This window comes from Myiozetetes cayanensis, unplaced genomic scaffold, assembly GCF_022539395.1.
Source record: "Myiozetetes cayanensis isolate MyiCay16 unplaced genomic scaffold, myiCay2020 scf16, whole genome shotgun sequence".
Lineage (NCBI taxonomy): Eukaryota > Metazoa > Chordata > Aves > Passeriformes > Tyrannidae > Myiozetetes > Myiozetetes cayanensis.
Genome location: NW_026087270.1, coordinates 4,513,708 through 4,535,304, shown reverse-complemented (window position 1 = coordinate 4,535,304; position 21,597 = coordinate 4,513,708). Strand labels below are relative to the sequence as shown.

The following is a 21,597-nucleotide window of genomic DNA, read 5'->3' as shown; positions in this document are numbered from 1 at the left end:
AGAGGTCAGAAGATAAAACACACAAAGAGGTAGAAAACATAAATCATGGCAGAAACCTTCAGGACAATGACCTAATTTTAATTTTGTTCACAGCCTTCAGTGTAATGTCTAATTAAGACATCTGTTAAATGCCTATAATATTAAATTAATAGGGGGAAGCTAATAGAACTTTATTGGCATAGTCCGGTTAATTAACATTAGGGCCCTTTAATGGATGTCTTAAAGAGACATTAATGGGAATGCCATACACATTAGAATTAGGCACAATCACGTTTCATTGTGCTGTGAAGGACAAACCATGTTCTACCATAGGGACACATAGATGAACACGATACAACTTCCCAGAGCTACTCGCATTTCCACTTTTTAACCAAAAAAGACAAACGCTGCCCAGCAGTGCCTTGTGATAAATAAGAGCAGGGCTTTTGTCATTTACAGTGGAGAGTGCCCAGGAGGTCTTCAAAGGGCTCCTCAAGGTAATCAGGGTAGTGGCACACAAAGACAGGTGACAAATGAAGAATAACAAGAGCTGAACAGCCCACACATTCAAGACTCCTTTACTGCAGCGGGTAAACCACCTGCAGAGGCCTTTTTGCAGTGACTCAGAGGTGTTCCAAGCAGCCCCATAAATCACCCCAGCCGCGATCACTGTCCACTCACCAGCACATCAAGACAACCCCTGTCCCACCTGCCTTCTCCAGGACATGGCCCTGTGGTCACCAGTCCCTGGAACACCTTACACTCCCCACTGCTTGTCAAGGAACTTCCCTAGAAACCAGGAAACATGAAAATGACGGCTCACCAGCCCTCCCCTGCCGATTCATGGCCATTCCCCACCTCTTCATTAGCTGAGACAGTAAATACTTAATGGATTTAACATTGAAAAATTGGAGAACTAATCACAGCTGTCTCTAATAGGCTTCTTCCTTCATGTGTTCCACTCTGAATTGCACTCAGCAGAGACACGGTTTTTTTGTAATGATTTTTATACCTGAACTCTCACTAAAGAAAAGACTAACGAGGGAATAACAACAATGAACAATGTCTCACTACCCTACACACATTTCTACTTTCCTATTACTGTGTATATATAATATATTTATAACCAATATGAACTAAAACAATTGTAAACAATCCAGTTAGTGAATTTTGAACACTTAAGCAAGAACGGAAAAACAAAACAAAAAAATCCCATAATTTCTGTTTAAAACCTCAAAATAATTCATTGTTGGAAATGACTGAAATTAAATCCGAGTCACACCCAAGAAAACACACAGAATATTCTATTTGGGGGGGGGGGGGTTATACTTCCTCTTAAAGATGGATTACACAACAATACAGTGGAAACCCCCAAAAACCTTTTGAGACTCTCCTTGAGAAACTCACAATAAATCACTGAAATAACATCAGCACGTTGCTGATATTAACTATTTATTCAAGCCACCCAATGTTTTAAAGAAGCATAAAAGAGAGCATAAAATTCTGATCCAGACCATGCTCCCCTTCATTAACTCTGTCATTCCTATGGTAACTAACTCCAGTTCTAAGTCACTTTCCCTACTGTGTGTAATGAAAACGTATTATTTTGGTAAGGCAGAACTTTCCCTCAGTGTACTGGTTTAATTAAATCAATGGGCAAAAGTGAAAAATAGCGGATCAAGCATCCACTGCTGCTGAGAGGAGCAGTTACATCTGGCAAACACAAACCTCCTGGGCTGCAGAATAAACAGGACTGCACACTCTGCCTGCTGGATAGGGATTATGGAGAACCACAGAGTACCCAGCAACATTTAATGCTGAATTAAGAGCTCTCCCTCCTAAGAGAGCTCTCTGCTGCTTTATATTATTAGTTAGATAAGATACAATACCTTATAGCCAGTAAGAAGAGGGGGGAAAAATGGGTATGCAATTAATTAAAACAACCGATAGGAAAAGGCACAGGCTGAACTTTACAATCTGCCCTGTCCTGCTCCTCAGCCTGTTTTTAGGCTACTGCTTTTTTTCATTCTCCTAAGAACTACTCCCATAGCACCTAACTATTGCCAAACCATACTGATATAAAACATGTTATTTTCATGTACTTTCAAGCACTGACCAATAGCCATCCCCTTCTACGGGCAGCTGAACAGCAAGTTAAAGATCTGCAGTACAGGCCTGTTAATCTGAAATCCCTTCCTGTTGTATTAGTCAATAAATTCCACCTTATTTCTTCCAGCTCTCAGAATAAGCTCCCACTCTCATGACATATATGCATACTTTTGACTGAGGAACTAATCTTAAAAGTTTCAAAAATACATAATAATACAATTAGAACATTATTTATAATATGCATATCAAACGGCTTTGGCTTCACCTCAAAAATTTTAAATCGACCAAAATTGAATATAAATTATAAAGTCCTCATATGCTTGTTAAAGACAACTTCAAAAACAAAACCTCAAGCATGAATGCCTTCACTTGACTGATTCAGGGCTTCTCAGCTGAGCCTTGTGGCTCTGGGGCCACAGGCTTGTAACAGAATGTTTAGGGGAATGTTATTTGTTGTGTGTGTGAGTCCAGCTGCCAACACACACCTCTGGCTAGAAGCTCCTTGGACATTCTCTTCTGTAAACACAGTGTCAGCCCCAAAATAGACTCCACTTTATAGCATTATCATTCTGGGAGGGAGGGAAAAAATAGGCTTATGCACTTCTTGTAAATGTTAAAATAATCCCATAAATCTGAATAAAATGAATTTTTTTTTTTTTTGGTGAAATTGTCTGCAACACTCTGCCATGCATATTCTTCCTCTAAAGGATTATTTCAAAATTATGGACTCAGAAATGTTCAGCTGGATAGTTCTTGGGTGGCTGAGGTGCTCACTGAAGAATTTAAATGATGTAATAGCTATTGAACACCCCATTATATGGCTGCCTAATTAATGTGAATGATAGTTATGTCTTACTCACAGAAGATTATTTTACACGGAGGAAAATCTACTCACTGCCACAGTAGCCATTTCGATAGTTTTTATAGGAGCAGTTGCATTATGGCTTCATTGAGTAAAAGGTAAGTAGCCGTCCTAAATAATGAAGATTGAAGGTTTAATAGTCCCAATAAAGAATCCTGCAGGTTTTTTATTTCAAAAATTAGGGTTTGATTGCAAGCGTATGATAATGAGAGGGAAAAGAGCACTGGCACGTGCAATCCTTTCGGCTCCTTGGGAACTTCCTGCAGAAACACAGAAGAATAAGGACAGCAAAAAAAGAAAATAAGCCCTTCTTTACTTTTCATGACAGCATGTCCAAGCTCCAAGCCTGTCCCTGTGGCAACATTTTGGTGGATGAGGATGTGTTGGATTGTGCCTGTTACGCTCAGAAGGCTGGCATTACTGGAACAGCTGCACGCGCTGATCACGTACACACAAATAACCTCAAATAATGGGAAGAGCCCAGCTTAGACCCATTTGAATGATGATATGCAGACATAAGCCAGCCTTGCAAACTTGTCTCGGAATTGTAGCCTATTACAGCAACCCTTTTTTCGCGAGGCAATAGTCAAGGGACTCGGCATTTCTGTTACGAGACCCTATTTCCAGGGTTATATATCAGAGATTATAACAGCTATAAAAATTCAAATGAGATTTAAAACTTGGCACGAGCCTTCTCGCTTGGGATCTAATATTTTTTAAGCAAATCTTTGCAGGAAAAGCTAAAAGTTTACTCGTTCCACTTGTTATTTTAGGTCTCTATTGGTACGTAATCCTCAATCTAGATTCTTAGGTGCCCCCATCGCAGTACCTGAGTAATCTCTTTTCACAGCCGCATTTTCAGAGTGGCAATTCAAAGCTAGGACAATTGATTTGGCATTTGTTTCTCCAAACACCAAACTTTCAGGAAGGGTTTTAAAAGAACTTCTGTTCCAAGGCAGCCACTTTTTTTCAGCAATAAAGCACCACATGTGTTTTAGCGAGTAAAAAGTGGCAACAACATTAACCTGAATTATGGTAACAATGACTACAAAACAAGCTGTCTGGGGATTTGCAAACACAATTTCCAGATGTCTGCAAAAGATCTGATTTATCAAATACACTCCAGGCAGGATTTGTTGTGGGTTTGTACTTCCTAATAAAAGAGGTCTGTAGTATTTATTTACTATTAACGCTAGTGAAAGGTGCTACCTTTGTGATATCTTTCAGAAAGAAGAGTGTATCCCTTTTAAATAATCCACAGGATACACAGAGAGACACAGACTTTAGAAATTAGACCTTGGAATCACCAATGAAACAGGATGAAGCTGAAGGTGAAGTATAAGGAGAGGGGAAAAAGGTTGTAGGCACTGGAGGCAGCCTCAAGAAAAAGCCTCAGATAGTGCCAAGGGGAAGTCCAGTGCACCCTGGCTGCAGGGACAGGTTAGAAGCCCTAAGTGCAAGCTATAGAGGATGCAATTGTATTTTGTCAGCACAGCCTGTGGCCACTTAAAATGCTTCCCTCTGTGTGGGGCCTTAAAAGCACCACAATGAAGGGTAAAGACCAGTCCCACCTCTAGCTTTGATCCACAGCCTGGCTGCTGAGGCTGTGATGGGCAGCCCTGGCTTAGTGCTCACTGTAGGATTGATTTTTGTGATATGACTCCTTGCCATACAGGTGCTGGACTGACATGAACACACTCTTTCCAAGCAGGTCCCCACACAGCCCTCCCCACGGATAAATGCAAGCTTGAAATACATCATCACTTGTGTTAGTGATGTCAGAGTGGCACAGGTACAAGCAGAAACAGCGGGACCAATACATTACATTTATATTCCCTCACCTTCATTGTCACAGTTCAGCCATGCAGTAGTTGGACTGAAAACAAGTGCTTTACACAAAGAATACCAGGGGGTTTTATCCCAGACTCACCATTCAGGGAGGGAAAAAAACTTACATACGTACACAGAAGTAAAATAGGTAAAACACCTGGTCCATATTTTTAATTTAGCATTTACAGAGCAATACCTCATATTTGCAATGACTTGAAAACAACAGCTTTAGGACAGCACCACATCAAGATAATTCCCTCTTTTTCTGGTTTGTTGAGTTGTTTTTTGGTTTTTTTACAGCAACGAAGTTGGGCCAATTCTTTGGGATTATTTAGAAAACCCAAGGCTTACCCAGAGAATGATAGCACCTCCTGGTTTTGAACAATGACTTACTTCTGATTAAAGGAAAATGAGTTACTAAGGTTAACAGATTGAGTAATTAAGCTCAATTAAGCATGCGCAATATGCACTGCAACAACATTCTCTGTTTGGTGAAGTAATAAAACAGCTTTATTTTCTTTTGACTTCTGGCAGTCTACCTCCAAGAACCATTCACTCCTATTTCTAACCAGTTAGCATTTCCATGAGGAGGCATCATGAATTTCAGCTACTTTGCCAAAGATATTATTGCGGAGGAAAACAAAGAAAAACATCCTACTGCTATAACCAGGAGACAATACCAGCACCCACACAGGCATCACGCTGCACTGGTACAGCCCATACTCTGATCAAACATTGCTTTCATAGAGGACAGCAGAGTTGTGCTTTAGAAGACAAGACACTTTGGGGGCTACAAGTCTGAAAGTTTCAAAAGGCAGTTTTCTTCCCACACAGAAGAATGGTTTGTATCTTCAGGAAAACTACATTAATAGCTCGCAGCTCGACCCCAAGACACATTTATTTTAGTGTATTATTATTAATTTTTTTGCTGCTGTTTTTGTTGTTGCTAAAACAGAAATTATACCGAAATCTTAACCTCAGTCTATATCCAGAGCAAAGCATTTTGCTTTGGTACCAGAAGATGGAGCCACATGCTCACAGTTTTAAAGCGATTTTTTTCCTGCTCTGCCAGAAAACCCACCCATGAAAGCAGACAGTGCCTAGAAACTGCTCCCTTACCTTACATGAACTTGCCTTTTACTGCGTCTGTGTGTACAGCTAATCTGGTGCGTGCGTTACCCCATGTCAGCTGCCTCGCTCAGATGTTTCCATAACAACTCCATTTTCCTTGCTTGCAAATATATTTTCTGAATTGCCTACCGTGTCAAAATGAAATCAGGAAACAGAACCGAACGAATCCAGGCATTTCCAGCTGCTAAAATATCACCCTTTTCATCCCCTTCATGAAAGAATATACTCCCAAAGGGAGCCACACATATCCCAGAACCACCAACATAAGACTCCTAACTTCTCATCTTCTTAAAAGGCCAAATAATGCAGATATAATATCATGTTTATTCTGTGTCCTAAAGCTCAAAAATATGTGCTCAGATGAGAGAACAGGCTAGGTTTGTGCTCTTCAAACCCCAACACCAGGCATGGTGGAGCATCTCCTTCCTTTTTTGGGGGACTTTTTGACAAGTCGGTTTTGAAGCAGCCCCCATCCACTGCCCCATAGTGCACCCTGTGCCGGTGGCAGCTGCTCCACAGGCAGGGCAGGCAGGGAGAAGGCAGGGACAAGGCCAGACAAGTGAGAGCAAGTCTGCTAAACCCTGCCCCTCATCCCCTGCACCCAGCCATCTCCACAGTGCACAGTAAGATGAAAAGAGCCTTTGTAAAATGACATACATCAGTGGGGAAGACAAACTCTTCACTAAAGGTATTAAAGCCTGTTAGGGCTTTCCTTTGTTGGCTACTTGTGTCAGCTGTATGAGCAGCCAGTCCTAGAGAGTCAGATCAAAGCAAGATAATGGCGTTCATAATAAAGCCAGCAGAGATCTTTCAGGTGAAAATGTTTATTGTTTGAGAACACTGTCAGGTTCTTTCATGTCCTTTCCTGACCTGGCAATGTCCCAGGTTACTACAGAACTGCTTTAAATACACAGGTTTTATTATTCTTTTTGCTGCTCTTTCAGACTGATCTCAGGCAGCAGCAACAGGCAACTAGTTTTATTCTCATTCATTTCCTCAGCACAATGCTGTAACCTCTTTATAACAAATCCTCCACCACAACATTTAACATCTCTCTAACGTGACATTAAAAATGAAGTCAGCAAAATATTCTATCAAAGTGTTCACCAAAAAAAAAAAAGACATAATTTCATTTTTACAAAATCTAAACAGGGAGAAAGCACACTGCCTCTATAATTCTGAATGCTGCAACCTCTATCAGCAGTGGATATTCACACATGGCTTCAGCTCCCACCAGTCCTTGAGGAACCACCCCCTGATGGGGAAAACCAGAAGGATGTGCATAACATTGAGTGCAGCCCACAATGGGAGACATTGACACAAGTGTCACCCTCTATCCAGAGCTTGTGGGTACCACAAGAAGACTTTGGCATCTGGAACAACTAGGTAACCTTTACCGTTAATTCTCAGCTTCTATTTAAAAAATTGTACTTGCAAGTTTATCTCCACCAGTTAAAGGCACCCTGAGCGACAAATTTGAAGAGAATGTTGTAACAACCCTTTCTGCCCCAAGTGCTGTGGCCAAAAGCCCAATAAAGCTTTGGCTGCCAGGGTTTCTGGGCAGTGGCTCCATCACTCCCTGTATGATTTTCAGACAAACATTCAAAAACTTGGATTTGCTTCCTCTGCCTGTAACGTGAACAATACTCAAAGTCCTTAGGGCAGCACTGCATTTGGGAATTGCCTTGGGGCTATGCAACCACTCTGTAGAAGTGTAAGGGAGCTTGGGATTGGGGTGCTGTGACATTCCTCAACACAAACTAAAGGACTTTCTTCCCATCTGCAGTTGGAGTCCCTTGCAGAGCAGCCAGAGCTGTAGCAGTTCCCAATCAAACTGCAGGACCTGGAGACATCTCAGCCATGTACCCAGAGCAGGCAGAGATCAGCTGTGTGCAAAACCCCCCAAAAAATGGGTGTACCCTGCACCCACCAGGCTTAATCCATGTTAGACTGCAGAACCCACCAAGGCACCACTTGTGTGGTGTGCAATGTGTATCCCAAACACATCACCCACACTGCTCATGCTCTCCCTACTCAGAGAGCCATGGCAATCCCAGGCAGCAGTACAGGATTCCTAGTGAAGAGTTGCCCTGAAATGATGCAACCTGAGGAAATCCCCTGGAGGAAGCAGAAAAGGCCACACTGATGACTGACTCCTGTGTCTGTAAGATGGATGAGAACTTGAACCCCTTTCTAAGGGACCAAACATATCACTTAATAAAAACAAGGCATCCTACAATGAACCTCTCTTGCCCATATTTATTCCCCTCTAAACACAGCAGTGCACAGATTATAGGAAATGGTTTTACATTTAACTTCAACCCCAAGTGGTAAAGAAACGGATTGTATCTCACAATGTAAATTTGCATCTACCATCATTTAATGGATGTTTTATACATTCTATCTGCTACTGTGTTTTTATGGAAAGGCAAAAAAATTACTTGGGAATTTGTTTTTAATTAAGCAATAAGGCTCAATGGGGTACTGCTATCATGCAATAAAACCACTCCTGGGGTGTTGTGAGGCATTTGGTCCAGATGAGTGCTTCAAATCACCCCCAGATTGTGATTAGATGATTACTCCCTGGAGTTAATATTAGATGGTTCTCTCTAGAGTTGTCTTATTGCTATTATAAAAAGTCTTCAACATGGGGAAACTAAGTAGTTTTTGTGCTTGAAGAAGATGAAGTTTGCAGTTTCCACTGTTGAGTGGCTGCGTGAGCTGTGTGGGTCCCATAGATCAAATCACCTATTTAGCATGCGTGAAAGATCATCTCGGGGCATTTCTTTGACCCAAACAGTTTTACAATTAAGTGGCTTTCTTCTTTTTTTTTTTTTTCCTAGAAGATGGAAGGATATAAAGAGCAAACAACTCCACAATAAAGCAATCCCAAGACAAGGTGCAGAGGAATTTGATTCAGAGATATGTATTACGGGCTTTATCTTTTTGTAGGGAATAATGAATCCTAATCGTTATTATGCTAATGGTATTAATGAAGGCTAATGCATGCGGTAGCAGCAAGAGATTCTCCCAGGTTGGGTACAGGAGGAGGTACACGGCCTGAGGCATTTATGGGGACTCCCAAGGTAATGAATTCAAACAACCCAAACGCTAGAGAGACAAACTGCAGTGCCTTCCCCTGCCTACCCTCAGCTGCTCTTCAGCGTTGAGAAAAAAAATATTTCATTCTGAAAACAGACAGAAAACCCCAAAACAAATGAAAACCCCCAACAAATCAAAAACAAAATAAAAAACCAAACAAAACCCCCAAAACAACAACAAAAAACCCCAACAACAACATAACACAGAGCTTCCTGCATTTCAATTTTCCAGTAAGAGAGAAATCTCAAGAAAACATTCACTCTTGCAAAACTCTCCCCAAAAGGCAAGATGGTACCACATGCACAGGGACAATTTTTGCACAGCTTGAACTGAAGTACAGACCAGAATCCTCAGCTCCTCCTTCAGGTGTCCCTCAACTGCCCACCACATACTTCCTATTACACAACAATGTTTCTCAACCAGACAACAATTTTTACACTTCACAAATCAAGGTGTGATAATTCAAACATCCTCTGTGTCATATCTTATACACCCTGCACAGTCCAGTCAGCAAAACAATCTCTTTTTATCCCCCCCCTTCCCTTTTCAGAGAGCTCTTTGCAGATGCACTTGATGGGTGAAACTTCCCCGGGCAATCACAGCAGCCTTCCTGCACAAAAGGCATTGTTGTGAGGCAAGGCACAGGTCCCTTGTTTTTCCTTTTGAGGCAACACACACACAGCCCGGGCATCAGTTCCAAAGGAGAGAGACCAAAGCATGTTCTTCACATAAATAGAAGCTATATCCATGGGCGAAGCAGGGTTCAGGAATGGAAATCTTTTATGCCTTTGACTAATCAGTCAATCATAACTGAGGACATATACATGTTCTTGAGTCAACTAGTGATTATCACACTCTTGCTCCCTCTGCTTTTTCCCCACTTCCATATTTAAAATGCCTAATCTACCCCAGTTTAGTGATTGAAACACACATTTGTTCACCAAGATTTATCCTGTGCAGTAAAAGCACACTGAATATAAGATCACTGTTTAGACAGTAGGAAAAGAGTTCAGAAGAACATGCACAGAATGGTGTATTCTGGAAGGAAGGCTGAACCCAGAAGATGCAGTATTCTCTCACAGCATGCTGCAGAATGCACTCACCAGCCTTTTTAGACACATCTCTTTTCCCCACGTTCATTTCATGTTTTTCCTTTAATATTACACCTCCCTCTGCACTGAACACCTGCATCTTGTCACAGTTCTGGCATTTCATATTCTCTTACCTCAGCTCTTTCTCACCTTCGCCTTTTGTATGTTGTGTAGAGCCTGGTCCCATTACTGGGGAACGCTACTTGGAAACAGTGGTCTGGCAGCGTGTCAAACTGCTTGTTTGGCAGTCTGTGCTCACCCATCCCACCCCTCAGGAGAGCACAAACTTCTGAGCTCTCCCTGTTGTAAGGCCCTGCCCTGGGCAGTTCCTGGGTGCAACTTAGAGACGCATCACGGCCAGCCCACTGGATCAACCCACTCAGAAAATGGGCACAAAGATCATGCTGCTAAGGATGAAAGAAAACATGAATTATTGACACAGCATGCAAAAAACTGAGAGTAGGTAACCTGGGTTAAAAAAAACAAAACTAAACAAAACAAAAAAAAAACAAACAAAAAAACCCACAAAAAACAAAAACAAAACAAAACAAAACAAACAAACAAAAAACAACAACAACAAAAAAAACCCCAAACTCAAACAAACCTTTTCCACTGAAACGTAACTCCTTCCCTGTTTGGTTCTTCTCACTTTTCAGCTACAAACTGCCCTTGCTGCCTTCATCAGCCCACATGGGAGAAGCCACAGAGCTGTCAGGGAACACTGGGAGGAGGCAGGGAAAGGGCTGCCAGCGTGGGATGGTGAGGCTATTTCTGCATCACAGGATGAGGGGCATCCACACTCCTGGCAGCCCCAGCTCCCCACTCACCCCTTCCCACAGCCAGGTCCAGCGTGCCCTGCTGACACCACGCTCCTGCACACCCTCCACTTGACCCCATGACCATAAATCAGTGTATTTGGTTTGCTCATGGTTTTAAATCTCAAGTTTTATCTTGTCTCCTGCTCACAGTATACTCTATTAGGCAGAACGCTATGCACTGGTGACATCATATAGAGATTTTTTCAGTGACAAAATGCCCTCAGTATTTTGAGTTAAGGAGGGGATATAAATGGAACTACATATTATATGCTGGTCCAAAACAGAAACCAGAACTCTTATCAAGCTTTGGATCAGATCTAACCACTTTTGTGATTACAGTTACAGACCACAATGAAGAGAGCAAGATGTTAACACCAAAATTGACTTTGCATTCTTCTCTCTCACTGTATGTCTCACCACTGCTATTTATCACTAAAAATTAAGAAGGAACAAGCAAAATACCTCATGCCTTCACTAAGATCCACAGGCAACTGCCAAAGCTTAGTTCAAGCACCAGCATACAGCCTAGAGCTGATACAGCTTTCAAGTCATTCTCTTAGTGCTGCTCCTTCTTTCTTTTTTCTATAACCCAACCAAGAGCAAATGTATATTATGTATTTATACACAGCATTTAAATTTCATCTCTACTGTTCACCTGCTTGGTCATTATTAGTTATTCAAGACTGAAGTTCCAACTCTACCTGAGGGCCATGCACAGCACTGCACACATGTGGCCAGGGGAGCAGGGATCTGAGATCTGAGCAGGGAAGGACAAGGCACAGCAAACACCAAGGCTCTTATCATGTGAATTTGTAACATTAGAATCCGCAGGCGTGAGTGGTTTTGTGGTCCTTGCACACAACAGCCTTTGTAAGGATCACAGATTTCTGAGCTGGGACATGACCCTGTGGTGAGGCACACGGGCTGTGAGTCAGGAGCTCTGGGGGGATGTTCCTCACCCACCCAAGTGACTCACTCTGAGCCAGAGCCCGTTGCTACTGAAGACAACAGCAAATAACCCACTATTCCTGTGTCAGTGGCCAAAGGCCATATGACCATACAGAACTCTCCAGGAGTGTAACTCTGTGAAGTGGTACAAACCCTCACACAGTTATTGGAGTTTATGCTGCCCTCCAAGATCCTGAGAATGAAGTGCTGCACAAATGCAAAGCACAGCAATGCCACTGTAAAAACGAAAGCACATTGATTGCATATTGCTTCCCCATGCAAAAGGCAGAGGAGCAGGCAGGTCTCAAGGTTGCTTCCAGAAGTACTTTCACCACTCTGACAATCATTTTGCAGCCAGGCTCCCTGAACCACTCAAGAAGTGGGTAATTCCCTGCATGAGGGTCAAGACATGCCCCAGAGACACAAGCACCCTCTAAAACAGGCTTGCTGGGCGGTGGTTTCATGGCATGTGGACTAGTGAGAATTTGGAAACTTATGCTCTGAAGTTTTCAGTCTGTACCAACAGAGCTGAGCAGGGCTCTGGTTTCTGCACTGTCAAACTTGGAAGCAACTCATTTCTAAAGCACACAGATGATGTTGGTAGGGCTTTAAAGATACGAATCAATCACAGCAAATCACACATTTATAAAATAGGCTGATTAGCTGAATCCACTGGGAGCCAGATCAGATAAAGATTCATCTCGCCATGCACAGCACACTCTAGCAGAGCACAGGACAGAGGTCATTCATGCTTACAAGAAACATGTATAATGAACACACTTTTGTCTTATTCTCTCATTAAGAGTATTCCAAGCTCAGTTCAATAAAATCTCCATTGCTAAAAGGTGTCTTGTCCACTGATGAAATGCCCCATGTAGTCAATTAGTAAAAACCACTGTCTTATGATCACAGTGGGTTCCTAACATTCCAAACTGAATCTAAATATTGAGTTTTATTCAGAAGAATTTTATCAAATGCCTAGGTTGTTGTTTCTCTTTTTTTTTTTTTTTTTTAACATGCACTAAACATACACTGAGCTCAGAATTTAACAGATGTTTTTGTTACTATTATAATCTAATCTTTTCCTGCAGGCTGTTGTAGTAATTTTGCCACTAGAAGATAATAAAAAAACATTTTCTCCCCTGCAGAGCTTACCTTTGGCTGACTCAGCTGAGCAGCTGCAGTTGCCTTTCCTTGCTTTGAAACTATTGCATCCCAATTGGGCAAGATATTTCTGCTACTGAGAAACAAGTGGTTTTGGAGAAAATGCCAGAGGCAATAGATCAGATAAAGTCTCTTCACCTTGCTCCAGTTGCATTAAAAGCTGGTAAGTTGTGCTGCAGCTTTTTCAAGTGGTCCCACAAATGTTTGCTTTTGCAGCCAGATAAAAAGAGCTCCTGAGCCTGCCTATCAAACAGCTCTCAAGATTACTGGTGAAACTCAGTTTGTATCTCAGTAAGGAATTCAAACAAGGATGTAACAGCTTCCAAAACAAACAAACAAAATACCAACAGAAAGTCAGCTCTGGAGTGCAAGTGCTTCATAATGACTGCGTGCCCAGCGTGGATCTCAGGGCTTCCCTCGCCTCATGCAACAGTTCCCTGAACACTGCTCCACTTCTGACTGAAGATAGAGAAAGAAAAAAACCACATCAAATCCCAGGTTGTTGGGCTAACCCAGTGCTGTGTTTGGCTTGATGTGTTGTCCAGGTGAGCATACTGAGAAACAACAAGAAAAATAAACCAAAGTATTACATCTCAGTAATAAAGACTATGATTAAGATAACATGAGAGCAAATTCAGAATAATTTACACATAAGAGAAAAAAAAAACAGTTTCAACATAACAATCTGTGGCTGGTTAGGTCTGAATTAGTCTGCTAAGACAAATTCCGAGGTATTTATTTTAGTGCCTTGTATACTTGCATAGTTACATAGTTATCATGTAAAAATAATTATTTCCATAGTTAGATCATGTTAAAAAGATTTTTTTGAGAAATAATTTATAAGCTGGGCAGATCTCCCCAGACCTAGTACACTGCTTGCAAGGTAGCCAGGACAGAGGCAGCTGGTAGCCAGGCTCAACACAAAACAGCTCCCAGCTGCAAGAATGTCTGCAAAGGCAGACCACCCTCCTCCCACTGACAGATCACTTAGTCCTGCTCTCCTACAGAAAAGGCAAGAGGACAGAAAAGGTCCCACACTAAAGCCCCAAGGATAACCTGAGTCTGTGCTCAGCCCAGCCTGCCCTCTGTCCTGAGCTCTCCCAGGTTTTGAGAGGTTTGTAAACGATCTGTGACCCTCTCTGTAACCCTCCCTAATACACTGCTAGGCAGCCACAGACTGCAATTAACTTACTCCATGTCCTCCTTCATCTGCTCATCTGACACAAAGTGTGAAAAAATAAGGTCTTATGGAAACTCCCATGGCTGCCCAAGCACTTTAGCTCTAAAGTGCACCATAAGCTTCCCAGCCCACATTATTATTTCCAAAGAAAATGAAAACCTGGAAAAAAAATATTTCTAATACCTTGACAGGTCCATCAGTTCCCATTAAAAATAGAAAAGCTATTACAGAAAGTGAGAAAGCACCTGAATTATAGATCAGCACAGGCCTGGGCAGCTGGGGGTTGTGTTACTGCACCAGACAAGGGCCAGAGCTCGGCTGCCCTGCGTCCTGTGGCTGCTGCAGTGGGTGCTGGGGAATGCCCATGGCCTCTGCCCACTCATCCCACCACCCTCATGGCAGCAACATGTGGTGGGAGAGAGGAATGCAAAGGATTTCCCTGCAAAGCCAATTTCAGTGTTAATAGCTTGCTCTCTTCACAGTGGTCTGTAACTGTAATCACAAAAGTGGTCAGAAGATCTGGATCCAAAGCCTGGTAAGAGTTCTGGTTTCTCTTCTGATGTGTATTTATATCCTCCTTCTAAACTGTAAAATACTGAGAGCATTTTACCACTGAAATAATCTTTATATGATGTCATGCCTGTGTACCACCCTCCACGACAGAGTATCCTGCGGGCAGGAGACACGACAAAACATGGAAAACTTAAAAACCACGAGCGAACCAAACAATACACCGATCTGGCGCATCTTCGCGACACTCGTGGGGTCAAGAGGAGGGGTGCAGGAGCGCGGTGGATGTCAGCAGGCACAGGCAGCCCCGGGGCGACCCCGGGCACACGCAGCCATCGGGCACACGCAGCCATCGGGCACACAGACCCCCGGCACACACACACACACACACAGACCCCCGGCACACACACACACAGACCCCCGGCACACACGCATCCCCGTCCCGCCGTGCGCATTGGCCGCGGGGGCGGTGGGCGGGTCGCGGGGCCGGCCCGGGGAGCGCGGCGGATCCGCCCGGCGCGGGTGGCGGGAGCGCGGCCCGGGGAGGTCAGGAGGTACGGCCGGAGCGGGGTCCGGGCAGGGGCGAGGGGGTCTGTGCGGGGCTGGGCGGGCGGCTGGTGCGGAGCGGGACAGCTCTGGGAGAGCGCTGGGACAGTCGGGGGTTCCGCCGGGGCGGGGCAGGGGGAGCAGGGCGGACTGGCGGCGGGGGCTCGGCCGGGGGCTCGTCCTGGGGGTCCCGTCCTGGGGGTCCCGCGGCGTGTCCTGCCCGCCCGGGGGTCCCGTCCCGCGTGTGCGGTGCCTGCAGCCCCGCGGGGTCTGTGCGTGACCCGAGCGCCGCTCGGAGGGGCGGGTTTGTTGGGGTTTTTAAGAGGGGCTCTTCAATTACCAAGTTTGGCCGTGTGCCAGAATCGCAGAAAGTGCGCCCGCCGCGGGGCTGCGGGGGGAACCCCCGCCTGGGCTGTGCGCCTCTTCCGAAGGGACGCGCGGGCTCTGGGGCGCTGGGAGGGACAGGGAATTGTCTCTTCCCTCGGTCGCCCACCCTGGCCAGCCGGCCCGCGTGTCGTTCCCACGAGCCCTTGTCCAGCCCGAGCGTGGCCAGGTGTTGTCACACTGGTCCTGTCAGCTCCAACACCCGAGAGTTCCTGGCGGGGGGCTTTTCCCCGTGCCTCGGGGAGGGGAGCAGAAGGTGCTATGGATAGAGCAAGGGAGAGCGAGGGAGCGAGGCATTTCCTTGAGTTTCGGGTTTTCCTTCCTCCCTTCCTATGCTGCTGGGGCGCCTCTGAGCCTGGCTGGCACTCACAAGAGCCACAGCTGAGCTCAGCCTGCCAAGGAGTGGGTTTGGTAGCATCAGTCTGAGCTCCTCAAAAGCCACTGCTCGGCAGTCCCTTTGTCCTGGCCCTCTGCTGAACGTGGCAAGAAGCTTGGTAGCTCAGTCCATACCCCGCCAGGGCTGGTGACATTCTCAAAGGCATAATATGACAGCCAGTCCCAAAACGTACGTGTGCTGAATTTGGTTCTTCATAAGCATGGCAGGAAGGGGGTTGCCAGAGCCTGACCCCTTTCCACCCAGCAGTTACAGCATGCCGGGAAAGAGCGAGAGGCAGGCTGAAATCCCCTCAGGCAGGAGAAGGAGAGGAACTCTGGTTTGCTTGCTCTGAGTGCCTGCTCTGGCGGCTGCGTCCTGCCTACTGTGCTTGGTGAGCAATAGCTTATGCCAGCCCTAACTCCAGGAGACATTGCTCAGCTGAGCAAAGCAGAAAGAGGGAGTAAGGGAGAGCTGCAGAGAGATGAGGCTCGGGGCGTTTTCTGCTGTCAGAGCTCAGCAGTCAGATCTCAGTGCACTGATCCTCATGGACCATCCTGTGCATGTGGTGTGCATTAGGTATGCAATGGATACCAAGACTGTCAGCTCTGTCTGATGCCAAGAGCAGAAGGATCAGGTAGAACAGCTCACTACATCAGTACACCTAAGCCTTAGATACACACAGTCCTGAAAAACTTACCCCAGACTCAGTGACCCAGGAACTTAAGTTGAAAAGCTCTGCCTGGCATGCATCAACATGGCTGTTTGTAATCCCAAGTGAACAAGCACTCATTGTTAAAAGTCGTGGCGTGCTTACTTCTGGAGTGGAGTGCCAAGCAGCATTTTTTTTCCTTTGAATATCAGTCATACTCACTGCTTAGTCTTTGATCACATGCAGAACCAATAGATCTTGATGAAAATAACCAGCCCCAAAATTTGCCATGCCAAAAACCTCTGTGAAAAGCAGCATGCTGGTAAAGTACATCTTCCCACCCTCATTTCAACTGGATAAGATGCTGCTGTATGTGGCACATGGACACACATAGCACTGGGTAATAAGCACTGTGGCCCTTCTGACCTGGCATGGCAAACAGGAAAAAAATATTTACCAAAATGAATAAAATAGATTAGACTTCGCATGCTCGTTTTGTTCCAAAGGGAGAGGCTCTCATCTCCCAGGAAAGGAGACCATAATAACACTCAGCAGCTATCTTTATTTACCCAACTCACAAAGTACTTGCATTCCAAAGCCAAACTGTGCATTATTTTCAATGACTCACAATATTAACATGAAATTGGGTTTTATGTGGTTACTCAAGCTGAGCACTCTCTGGAACTCAGGGCAGGATTGATCTGGCTTGTGGTGGGATGTGGTGAGTCACTCTCTCAGATGGCTGTTGCCCACCCACACAAGTGGATATGTTTGACACTGTCCCAGCTCCATGCAATGCATTCCAGTGCTTTGAGGCCCTGAGGATACACATCCTTCTCTCCAGTTTGAGGAAGCCAGCTCTTCAGGAGCACTGGCCACTCAGTGTTTAGGTCTCCCAGGGCTAAACCTGGGTCTTGGCCTTGTGCCCTGCCATGCTCTAGAGAAGAAAATTCTGGGAACTCAGCAAAATTGACTTTATCTGCCAGATAGCTCAGGCAAGAGGTGAATGGTGTGCAGCAGCTTTCAGCAGCAGCTGTATGGTTTCCCTTCCAGCATAGTGAAGGGGTGATTTGGGGTGAAGGGCAAGGGTAGAATGTAAATCATCGTTGTCCCAAACACACAGGACCAGGTGTGCTGTCATCCTCCTCTTCCCTTTCCCCTCCAGCCTCCACAGTAGCAGGCACTCTGGACAAGGAGGGCAGGGAAAGCAGTGAAGGGTGGCTCTGCATTAGTGGCTCAGTGAACCAGGGCAACACACATCCCTGTGATCTCGGAGCTGCCTCGTGATGGCTGAGATACCTCTCTGGAGGAGGAAGTGACTCACGTTCCCATGGCCAGCCAGCCTCAGGGCAGCTCCTTCAATGCATGAGGGGAAGGGGCAACACAAAATGAACTTACAAGGAATGCCTTCCTTACTCCAAACTACCTTCCTTACTGCAAACATTTGCTTTCACTTCAAAGTTACCCTTACCGAGATTTTCTAGTAAAACAGAAAGCAACAGAGTAACAAAACTCCAGATTGAGAACTCCAGATGAGAAGGAGGGTGCGGAGTTGTGGGAAGGATGATCGTGCTGCATTCCACTTCCCCTTCAGCAGAGAGCAGAACTGTTTTCAGAATGATGTGTCTTGCAATTGGAAGCACTGGCAGCCCTGGGGTAATGGAGTAAAGGCTTGGCTCATGTGGGTTTATTCACATAACAAGGCCTTTTCTCCTTTTTTCTCTTTTTATCATGCAGGGAGGACCAGTGGGAACAAGTGATACCACAGTGTTTTGTTTTGTTCCTGCCTCAGCTCTGGCCCAAAATGGGGCTGTGGGGGGTGTGTGTCTGTAATTAATCCTTGAGAAAGCAGGTGTGCAGTCAGAAAAGGAAGGCTTGCTCCCAAAACCATGGATCTCCTCCCTGAGCCTGTGTCTAGCCCAATCATAAGTTAGGTCCCAGCACCAAGAGGGATAGACAGGGCAGGTCCTGGTACCCTTCAGCTGTCACAGTACAATGACTCCTGAGCAAGTACTGACATCTGCATGAAAGCAGGTTCAGAGCAAGCAGCTTTCTTTACTAAGGGCACAGAGTTATACTGGTGAAAAGCACAGCTGTAGTGGAAGAGCTGGCTCTGCCTTCAGGGGCTTCCATTGCTGCAGACTGAACTATCCCAGTACAGACTGGGCTGTTGCAAAGTGAGGCCAGAAAGTTTGGAAATATAATTTTGAAAAGTAACAAGCTAAAGTGTGGAGTGCTCAAGAGATTACTTGTACCCTCGGGTTGCGTTGGGAGCATCTCACCTGTGCATACATTAGCTACTCACCCCCACCCAGTGCAGATGTTTGCAGCTTCACCACTTCCCTCTTTGTTTTCCTCTCTCCAGAGTGAGCTGGAGATGGTGGACCATCTTGCAAACACCGAGATCAACAGCCAGCGCATTGCTGCTGTGGAAAACTGCTTTGGGGCTTCCGGGCAGCCCTTAGCCTTGCCTGGAAGGGTCCTTCTAGGAGAAGGGATTTTAACCAAAGAATGCCGCAAGAAACCAAAGCCTCGCATATTCTTCCTTTTCAACGACATCCTCGTCTACGGCAGCATAGTCATCAACAAAAGGAAGTACAATTCCCAGCACATCATTCCCCTTGAAGATGTCACTTTGGAGACGCTGCCAGACACTTTGCAGATGAAGAACCGCTGGATGATCAAAACCTCCAAGAAGTCCTTCGTGGTTTCCGCGGCCTCCCTGACGGAGCGGAAGGAGTGGATCAGCCATCTGGAGGAGTGCATCAGGCACCTGCTGACGAAGACGGGCCGGCAGCCCTCCACGGAGCACGCTGCTCCCTGGATCCCAGACAAGGCGACGGACATCTGCATGCGCTGCACGCAGACCAAGTTCTCCACGCTCACCCGAAGGCACCACTGCCGCAAGTGCGGCTTCGTCGTCTGCGCCGACTGCTCCAGGCAGAGGTTCCTGATGCCCCGGCTGTCCCCCAAGCCCCTGAGGGTCTGCAACCTGTGCTACAGGCAGCTGCTGGCAGAGAAGAAGAAGGAGGCAGAGGCAGACCTGAGGCAGACGGAGCCCATCTGCTCTGCCATCCAGGGCTACGAACCCTCCAGCGGCGATGACAGCGACAAGTCTGACGACGACAAAGCTGACCGGTGGCCAGCAGACACGGAGTTTTATACCTCACCGGTGTCCTGGTCATCTTTCCATAGCTGACCTCCCTGGGAGCCGGTGGAGTTTACACATTGGGAAGCCAACCTCTGGCCTCCAGTGTGTGTCCTTGATGTTTTCTCTGGGGGCCGTGCCTAGGAAGGTGGGTCTGGGCCTCTGTACATGGTGTCTGTGGGGGAAGCAGAGATGAGGTTGCCCCTCTGAGAACGTGTCTCATACGACCTGTGTGCAGAGAAGAACAGCTCAGTGAATAGCAGAGACTGAGGCACAGACCTGCAGATCAGTCATGGCCAATCTAGCTTGCCCTTCAGTGCCTTAGTCTTCCTTTCCACAAAAACACAGCAATACTGACTCCTGTTTTGAAGTGTTTTGAGATTGGCTCTTGGGAGAAAAAGAAGCAAGAAGTCCTGGAGTTGGACATGCTTGCCTGCTTGCATTGTGTTCCTCTGTCATGGCAGAGGGGCCATTTTCCATGAGCATTGCCAGAGATTGTCACTGCAAGTGTGCCAGCCCCAGGAAATAGCTGCTCATCCTGGCATGGTAAGGCTGGCACTGGTTTCTGTGTCTACACCTGGGTCTCTCTGTTGGAAACACTGAGAGAATGGTGCTCTGAATGAGGCTTGGTGTGAGCAGCCCTAGCAAAGCACTGAGCATCCAGCTCTCACATGGAAAGAGACTGTTGGGGTGGTACCAGGACAGGAGGGAGGAAAGAGAGGAGAAAGGGATGGGTAAAATTACACTGAGCAGTGAAATAAGGAGCTAGGGATGTACTAATGTACTAAAGTTGGCTCAGCTAAGTTGAGTTGAGTGTAGAGCACAGATCTCAAATACAAATATCAGATTACTAGAAACTTGAAGAACTCAAGCCTACTTGGTAAAAGAGCAGCCCAGGGAAGACTTTTAACAAGTCTTGAAAAATCCAGGAAAATATTGTCCCAAATTAAGATCCTATGAAGTACAGCACTCCAACTTCCCCTTCCCTCCTTGGCTGCTGCCCAAGGCATTGAATTCTCACTTGTGGGCTCACCTCTTGTCTGTCAGTCTCACGAGTCCAAAGTTAAGGTCCTTTATGTACTTCAAGGATCGGAGCCAAAGACTTTACAGTTAACTTGAGATCAACTTTAAAGTTCAAATTAAGTTAGAAATAAGCTGTGTTTATCCAAGTATTCTATCATAATGTAGCATGGGAATAAATATACAGGAAATCAGACAACAGCAATTTTTTTTGCAGCAGACATTTCTACAATCTCCGTTATTACTTTTAGTGTATTTTTCTATTGTGTATTTTATGCTCTGGCAAAGCAACATGGCTGGGAATACATGGGCCAATGTTATAAACTGTTTTCTTACCATGACCTGTTACAAGCAGTGCATTGCTTGACAGACAGGCAGACTTTGGGTTTTTTAAATTTCAGTTCAAATTGATCATTCTTAATGTCTTTGATAAACCGCCACTGTTCCAATGAATTTGTATCACTTGACTGTGTGTGAATAAAGATATGGCCAACAGGAAGAAGCCAGGAAAACAGGACAATAAAGTGTGTTGTTATTGAACAAGAGTCTTAAACAAGAGCTGGGATTCAGGCCTGGCCGACCAGCACGAGTTCAGACTCCTCAGCTGTGGGGAGACTGCTCTGGGTTTCTATTTACTGGCTGAAGGTAAGGGTGAGTGAAAAAAAAAATCTGAATCTGATGCTTCCTTTCTATTTATGCCATGTTATCATCTGACAGACTTTTCCCAGGTCTTTAGCAATCCCCTGCAGT

At 45.4% G+C, this 21,597-nt stretch overlaps 1 protein-coding gene across 1 annotated transcript; it reads left to right on the top strand.

Annotated features, from left to right (window-relative positions):
- The first annotated feature begins 19,048 nt into the window (after positions 1-19,048).
- Positions 19,049-21,350, top strand: PLEKHF1 (pleckstrin homology and FYVE domain containing 1). The gene has a single exon (XM_050311245.1). The coding sequence runs from the start codon at positions 19,057-19,059 to the stop codon at positions 19,876-19,878; it is 822 nt and encodes a 273-aa protein (XP_050167202.1). The 5' UTR covers positions 19,049-19,056; the 3' UTR covers positions 19,879-21,350.
- The last annotated feature ends 247 nt before the right edge of the window (positions 21,351-21,597 follow it).